The sequence below is a fragment of the Bactrocera tryoni genome, chromosome 1, assembly GCF_016617805.1.
Source record: "Bactrocera tryoni isolate S06 chromosome 1, CSIRO_BtryS06_freeze2, whole genome shotgun sequence".
In the NCBI taxonomy this organism is placed as follows: Eukaryota; Metazoa; Arthropoda; class Insecta; order Diptera; family Tephritidae; genus Bactrocera; species Bactrocera tryoni.
The window spans coordinates 37,427,761-37,436,332 of NC_052499.1; the positions used below are offsets into that span (position 1 = coordinate 37,427,761).

At 34.5% G+C, this 8,572-nt stretch overlaps 1 protein-coding gene across 1 annotated transcript; it reads left to right on the plus strand.

The window, feature by feature from the left end:
- Positions 1-4,315: 4,315 nt before the first annotated feature.
- LOC120766910 lies at positions 4,316-7,921 on the plus strand. The gene is made up of 3 exons (XM_040092658.1): positions 4,316-4,391; positions 7,351-7,498; positions 7,532-7,921. Exons 1-3 carry the CDS (start codon positions 4,316-4,318, stop codon positions 7,797-7,799), a joined length of 492 nt encoding a protein of 163 aa, XP_039948592.1. The 3' UTR covers positions 7,800-7,921.
- The last annotated feature ends 651 nt before the right edge of the window (positions 7,922-8,572 follow it).

An 8,572-nucleotide genomic window follows, 5' to 3' on the forward strand; every position in this document is an offset into this window, starting at 1 on the left:
TGGAAATATTACTGTCATTAGTTGTGTTTATTTTAAAAATAACCACTCTCAGTTGTGAAGTTGTACTCAATAGTTAATTTTATTACACATTTTAATAAAATGGCGAAAGGAAATTACTTTTACTTTTACTTTACAAAAACGGTACAAACCAAGTATAAAGTGCTAATGTAGTGAAATATTCCAGAAAAATTATGCACAATGCCATCTAAAATGTATAGAGTGATCCCAATCTGTTATCTTAAAACATAATTCGTAAAGCGCCGCTTCGCAAAACAGCCCACTGCGAGGACAAAATAATTATTAGAAAATGTAAAGTTGATCCTTTCAAATCCTCACGCGCAATAATGGTCGAAGTCAATGCAGAATTGGGCTGAAACGTGTCAAGTAGACTTGCGCGGAGACGTTTAAATGAAAATAATTTGTTTGAGCGTATGAGCATAAAAACACTACTGCCGAAAAAGAATATTAAAGTACGTTTACCATTCGCTTATACTCACACATTAAAAGATTTAATTTTTTGGAAAATTATACTTTTCACGGATGAAACCGAAATAAACCACATTAGTCCTGATGAAAAAACATTTGTACATCAAGAAAAAAAAAACCAAAACGTCAATTTATACCCAAAAGACCGTAAAGCACAGTGCAGGAAATTGAAAAGTTTGGGGGTCGTTTTCAAGGCGTGGAGTTGGACCACTGCCAAAGATAGAAGAGAATATGGATAAATTTGCATATCTTAATATTATAACAAATAAAATGTATATGATGTAATGCCAGCAAACTGGATCTTTATGCACGATAACGCTCCCTAGCATATTGCAAAGGTAATAAAAAACTGGCTTACACAAGAAAAAATTTTACTTCTTGATGGGCATTAGTATAGGAGGCATTGAACTCTATTCCTGTGGACAGATGTCAAAGATTAATAGAGAGCTTACCATGCATCCACAATGTATTAACCAGGGTAAATATACTATCAGAGAATTTCACGTCACTTGTTAATAATATTTATTTTGCCTTATAGATCTTATAAAATGCGCAAATACTTGTCCAAATGAACTTTACCTTAAGAACGTAAACGGAACCAAACATTATATATTTATTATAAGAAACTAGGTATTTTGAACTATTCTAGTTTTTAGTGAACTAATAAATGTGCAATATAACGGTTCTACTTTCTTTAAATGTAACGTTATTAAGGATTGTATTTCACAATAAGAAAGTGCGCTAAGTCTCTGTCCATAGCTGTAATTATCAACAAATGGGAATGTGACAAAGGGCATCGTTAGGCCCATTTATAAAAAAACCTGATTCTTTTCCACCAAGGTCTCTTAACAACATTGGCATATAGCTGAATATATGTTATGTTCCACCGTTTCGTCATCCTCCTCCCATTCTCTGCGTTCCATCGACTCTTCTTTTCCTATTTTCTGAAGGTGGGATCTGAATAGTTGGTACCCTGTGACAATCCCTACAACATTACTCCCTTTTGACTAGAAGTAGGAAACTTTTGGTCTGTCCTATAGGGTCCATTGCTTCAAACCACCCATGAAGGAGCGAATGGTCTGGGACAGCTTAAAGGAATTGTTTTTCCAGCTGCCCACGAGCGGGATAACTCGTCTCTGCATTTTCGTTTCCTTCTATTTGTAAATGACCGGATACCCAGATGTAAGGAATTTAGATTTCATAAAAAATTTATAAAAACTCGAATTGAAATCAAAAATCGGAATTGTTTTCATTGGATGCAAAACACATTTCATTGACGTAACGTCGAATTTCCTCTTTTATAGGAGGTGTGGTTGTGGACTTGGAAGGTACCTGGAAATTATGGTCCAATTATGTCTCCACCCCAAATTATTTCGAACTGCGACCGTCAAACTTCCATTATTTTTTAAATATTGTTTAATAATATATAATGATGATTTTCCGAAACTTATACGGCGACGTTTTATAAAACGCATTGCTGCCATTAATGAAGTAAAGCTTTTAGATTGAGGACATGTCCCAGCAAGGTAACAATGGGGTTCTAAAATAGCCAGCTCATTCTCTTGATGTCAGTTTTCTTAAGAATTTTTATAGGACTATATGAAACTTGACTACTATGATTTTAGCAATGTTATCGATGAGTATGTTGCACAATTTCACTGGAATGAATTAAGATAACTATACTAGTTTTATATTAGCGCTTGTTGTTTTTTTTTTGTACAGTTGTATTGCTCAAATTTCCCATTTTTCTGGCAATCTTTTTATTCCAACCGAAAAGCTAAGAATGAATCGCGTAAATTTTTGATACTCTGTTCTGACGTTCTGCATCGACCGAAGAAAATATTAATCAGAAGATGCAAGGTCTGACTGTATGGTAGGTGAGGCGAAACTTCAGAGCCGCTGTTTTCCAAATAGTTTTTAACAGGTTTGCAGCACGAAAATTATTTCCTCGTGTCTAGCCGCAATTTTCGTTAATTTTTTGGCAACCACTCGCTTCGATTTGATGAATGGTTGTCTGTAGTATTTCCCATTAATGGGTTCACCCCGTTTTAGAGACTCATAATACGGAACGTCCTATTAATCTTTACAAATAAGAATATTATCCCTTCCTCATGTATATTCGGCTTTGTCCTTGATTTAAGCAATTTTTAATGGAACAATATATCATCACTAGTCACAATCGAATACAAAAGCGACTTTTTTATAGCGTTCAAGTAGCATATCTGACATACCAATTCGTTTCTGAACGGCTTCTGCAAGCTCTTCTTGTGTTTGGCAACAATCTTCATTGAGCAAACGAAATATTGGAAGAATGCAATAATAATCAAAATAAGCCATCTCTTGGCAAACCGCGCGAATTTAGTTATAGATCTAATACATACATTAAGTATTTTGTTGTTTTGTTCCCGCATTTTCAAGCAACCGTTAGCTGAAAAACATACTACTCTCTTTCGGAATTTGTGTGATTGGTTTAAAAATCCACTAACAGAAGTTATCCACAGCACCTGCTATACAATGCCACAGTGCCGCCAAACTGAAACTGAATTTATGCCACCCGTGCTGCACGAACACGATGCCACCAATCCATCAACACGCACATACATACTTAAGTATGTTCACATGATTTGCATTAACATGAATCGAGTGCATAGAGAGTGAATTCTAGAATGCAAGGAATGAACTAAATTTGCTGTACACGTATACATGTGGCGCAGATGCGAATTAGTGACTGTCTTAAACTTACAAGAGGTGAGCATAATTGAATCGACGACATAAGACAGTCTAAATTGTCGCGGCCAGTGAAAATGGTTGCAATACTTTGTTTGTTATCAAACATTGCAATAAAGTATGTATTTTTCAATTTAGTAGGATTTGATTAGAAGGTTGATTTGAAATTTTTCCACCATGATATTAAACTGTATAAAGACTATACTATATTTAATAATGGGTTGTCAAAAACGTCTTGCGGTATTTTTATCGAATTTTTTATTTTTTTTGAAATTGAAATGAATTTTTGATGACTCATGCCCAGCTCTTGAGCGATGCTACGGCTGCTACTATGTCGGTCTCTTTCGACCAATTCAGCTATTTTATCGCAATTTTCGACTACAGGCCTTCCGGAGCGTGGCGCATCTTCGACCACCTCTACACGTTGAAACCATCGTTGTGCGGTGGAAATTGAAACTATATCGGGTCCATAAACTGCACAAATTTTATTGGCGGCTTGAGATGCATTTTTGCCTTTATTGTAGTAGTACTGTAAAATATGCCGTATTTTCTCTTTATTTTGCTCCATGTTTGCGACGCTAAAACTCACGAACGACTTAAAAGAAACGGCAATCAATCAAACACGTGTTAACGCGTGATATGAGCTTTCCAAAAAGGTATACCGATGCGACGAATAAAACTAGAACTACTCGCTTTTAGCGCCAACTAGCGAAATACCGCAAGACTTTTTTGACAACCTATTATAATAATCTCCATGTTTCAAATAAGTGTTTATTTACCCTGAATTTCAATTATATGTATAACTTAGACATTGACCGATATTTTGGAACAAAATTCAACTGTAGGTACTGGGGTCCACATATTCGATAACTAGGGGCTTAAACAGTTTTTGGGGAATTTGAACAATTTTTGGTAAAATGGTGACATACACTAAAGGCATTAATCGTGAATACTTTTATTTCGTTTTATTGATTTCTTCTGGAGAGTGAAATAATCAAGTTGAATTTAAAAATGTACTATTTGGGAAGTAGGCGTAGTTTTTTTCCGATTTCACCCATTTTCATGCTCTAGTATGGGAATATTAGAATATTAGTCCTGAGATATGGGGCGCTATCACGCCCATCGTCCAATTTTCACACTGGCTCCCATAAAACCCTCTCATGCTCACGATCTCGGATGTAAAATTACATGGTTTAAGTTCTTGATTTATTTCGCTTTTAATAGTTTTTGACAGTACCGCTGTATGGGAGTGGGGGTGGTTATCTTCCGATTTCATCCATTTTCGCACTGTCGGTTGGGATTTCTGCAATATTCGTGCCAATCAAACGTGGTTGTTGTGGGTTTACTCGTTTAGGAGATATGTGCATTAAACTTATTAGAAGGCGGGCCAAGCACACTTTTTCAAAATTTTTTTGCGCACAGATGTCCCTTGCTAATGTGATCCCTTTAGACAAATTACAGTCTTGATTTAGCGCTTAGTTATGTATTTTTATACATTGCACTATTGGCCAGCGGACCGGTTTATTTTGGCAAAAGACGATTTTTTTTGCATCATTCAAAAAAGAAAATTAATACATATAATTAATACCACTATACTTATTTAAAAAAAAAATTTATATGGACAGATGGCAATCCTATTCATTTACCGTACGTTCAAAGATAACATTTCAATCATATGGTTTTTCGTGATTCGTATGAAGAATAATAACTCAAAACGCAAGCAGGGATAATGGGATGCCCAACTTATTCCAGTGTGAGAGCGCCTCAAAATAAGCGTTTTTTATAACATTGTGGCCACATCGAACAAAATAAGAATTTTTGGACATTTAAATTAAAACACCCAAAGTTTATTACGATTGCAAATTATTATATATTGGACTTTTAATATATGGCGAAATCACTTAAATCCTTTTTTATGATTTTATGATATATTAAAACAACTGACTTTCGATCTTTCAATACTTAATAAGGTGAATTAAGCCTGTCAGTTGTCAATTAATGAATGTTTTTAATCATTTGTAATAGAAAATGAATTCTATTATGCATCAAATTACAAAACGTTTCATGAAATATGTTTAAATTTCGCATTTTCTTTGATTTTCATTGTTTAAAATTTTTATTAACGATCTTGAACGGCGGCAACAAATTTCTCCCTTCATATATATTTTTGGTATAATTTCAATCTGGCCGTTTGAACATTTGGGTGAACATTTTTTTCTTTCTAAAAATGGAAAATAGTTATCAAGGTATTTTATATAAAATGGAATAGCTAGCATTTGTTTAATCATTGTTGTGAGCGAGTTTTAATTACGTGTAAGTATGTGGTTTTGTTGTGTAAATTTATCAATCGTGTTTGTGTTCTGTGGATGTGAGCGTTACTTCATTTTGGTCCCTTTTGTATAAGCAATATATCAGGTTAAAGGTGATAATGTGTACTTTCATGTGGTAATTAAAATTTTTGCGAATATTTGCGAATGATGGAAATAATGTATATTTCCAGAATCGATTAACCTCAAAAATAGAGATATTTTTAATATGTGGCTACAAAATAAGAAAAATAAAGATGTAGTTGAGAATTGGATTATCCATGAAATAAATAAAAATGTAAATGAAAAAGAATTGGAAGCATTTAAAAAGAAAATTGAGAATCTTTGTTCACTCATAAATCGAAAATGGAACAAATACCAAAGGTCATTAACTCGCTTTAAGCAATATAATAATGAATGGCTAGAGGGTGGGACAAATTTCATAATTGGTCGCAAATGTAAAAGAGGAAGACCACAAATTAGTTATGGTGCGGCGAGTGATCGTTTGAAGAGAAAACTGGCCTCAGATGTGTCTTCGGAGCAACAAAATGACCTTATGCTACTAGTTCACGCTGCCTCTAATGCAGCACGATCTGCAAATGAACCTGATTTAAGATTTGTGTTGAAAGAGTCGCTTAAATCTCCGACAAGGCAATCGAAAATTAAGAAAAATTATTGTTTCTACAACGAAAAGTCCAATTGCGTTATCTGCAGAAGAAGCTTTAGGGTTTTTATTAGAGAATGACTTGAGCAAGCAACAGTACGTAAACATGCGATTACTTAACAAAGCTCGTAATTGCGTCATATACCCTGCGTACAATAAGTTAATTGAATGCAAGCTTCACTGCCGGCCAGAGGGGAAAACGAATTGTGAAACTTACGTAGAAGATCCTTTACAAAAACTGGTAGACCACACTGCCAAAAGAATTTTATTGCTACAAAAAGAAGTTATTGAACAACTCTCAGATATAAATGAAGCTACATTGATATTTAGCTACGGTTTCGATGGTTCAACAGGACAGAGTATGTTCAAACAGATGTTTAACGAAACACGCCTGAGCCCTTTGATCAGTCCCTCTTTGTAACCTCAATTATACCTCTTAAATTAATATCATTTTCGAATCAGATCATTTGACTTAACCGCACCCCTCAATCCATACGGTTTTGCAGACCAATTAAAATTGAGTACGTTAAAGAAACTAAAGAACATATTCTAGCTGAAAAAAAAATAAATTAGACCTGCAAATATCTAGTTTAGCGCCGTTAAAATGGGATTTGTAAGATGGTACGGAAATTATCATTAGATAAGATTTAAATATGATATTGATAGATGGCAAGGTTTTGAACATATTAACCGGAACAAATTCTACTCAATCTTGTCCTATTTGTGGTGCAAGTCCGAAACAATTTATGTCTATAAGAGATTTAAAATCTCCTGTTTTTGAACCAAAACCAAGCACTTTAAAGTACAGCGTCAGTCCATTACATGCTTGGATACGATTTCTGGAATTTGTATTACATCTTTCGTATAGAATCGGTATAAAAAAGTGGCAAGTAAGGAATCCGGAAGACAAAAATACCATTAAGCAAAGAAAACAGGAAATTCAGAAAAATTTTTGGGAGAAAATGGGATTGCATATTGACAAACCTAAGTCAAATGGATGTGGCTCAACAAACGACGGGAATACGGCTAGAAGAGTGTTCGCTAACTTAGAACTATTTGCATCAATTACTAATGTTGACATTGATCTATTGAGACATTTTCATATAATACTGGTGTCGATTTCGGAATTTCGCATTAATTTTAAAAAGTTCAATGATTTCTGTATAGATACTGCCGATTTATATTTCAATAAGTACGATTGGTACCCAATTTCGGCAACAATCCACAAGATTTTAGTTCATTCGGCACAAATAATGGAGGCGTCTTTAGTACCAGTTGGCTGCCTAGGCGAAAATGCATCAGAAGCAAGAAATAAGTTTTACAAAAAAGATCGTATTGCTCATACGAGGAAAAATGCACGAAGTAACAATATTGTCGATGTGTTTAATAGAGCTATGGATTCTTCTGACCCTTTGTTATCAAGTATCTGCTTAAATAATCGTACTAAAACTTTTACTGAACTTTTAGAGTTGCCTGCTGTTCCAGACAATTTAGACGTGGCTTCTACGTCCCGTCATGAAGATGATGATGAAAATTGTAGTTCGGACGACGATATAGAGATGCTCTCTGAATATTCTATTGAGTTAGAAGTTGATATTGAACAGGATTTGGAATAATGTATGGTTATATTGTAATGCATTTAAAAAATTATCTCACATGCCTGTTATTAATGTTCTTCCTTAGACAAATTTGTAGCTGTCGGGAAATCCGGTTGTGTTTGCCCGAAATGCACTCACTAATAAACGTAAACATTTAAAAACATAAACTTTTTTAACTTTATGCTCTCCATTTTTGCATAAAATAAATTCATTTTTATAAACTATTGAAACGTTTGCATATTACAGAATTTTTAATATTTTATATCTACGAAGGGTAGGAGTGGCAGTACTCCGACTACCCTCATTTTTACAAAAGTCTATGAAATATGTACATATGTATATGAAAAGCATTTGAGCGAAATTTTAGCGATCTAGGACTTTTCTCTGATTTTATGCCAAAAATAATGGTGCGCTGGCCCATAGGGCATTGGTACGTTTATCCATCCCATCTACGAACTCGTAATTTTGTTTTATGAAGAAACGCGCATTCCAAGTTTCATCAAGATATATACAAATTTTTACTCAAATTACAGTTTGCACAGACAGACGGACAGATAGACAGTCACCTGGATTTCAACTTCTCTCGTCATCCTGATCATTTGTATATACATATGTATATATACAAGGTAGGTTCCAAAGTAAACAGGAGTTTTTGAATCTAGCGCCACCTGGTGGCGCCATCTATATGACGACTGGTTCGTTAGAATCTACTATCTTTCTCGATTGTCCAGTGAAAATTTCATGACATTTCATTGATTGGAAGTGAAGTATACGAGTATTGCGTTTTAAGT

Coding starts and splice junctions, on each gene's coding strand:
- LOC120766910 (XM_040092658.1), top strand. CDS start 4,316: ATGGGGCGCTATCACGCCCATCGTCCAATTTTCACACTGGCTCCCATA. Junction 4,392..7,350: donor TCATGCTCACGATCTCGGAT/GTAAAATTACAT, acceptor ATTTCTGTATAG/ATACTGCCGATTTATATTTC. Junction 7,499..7,531: donor GCATCAGAAGCAAGAAATAA/GTTTTACAAAAA, acceptor TGCTCATACGAG/GAAAAATGCACGAAGTAACA.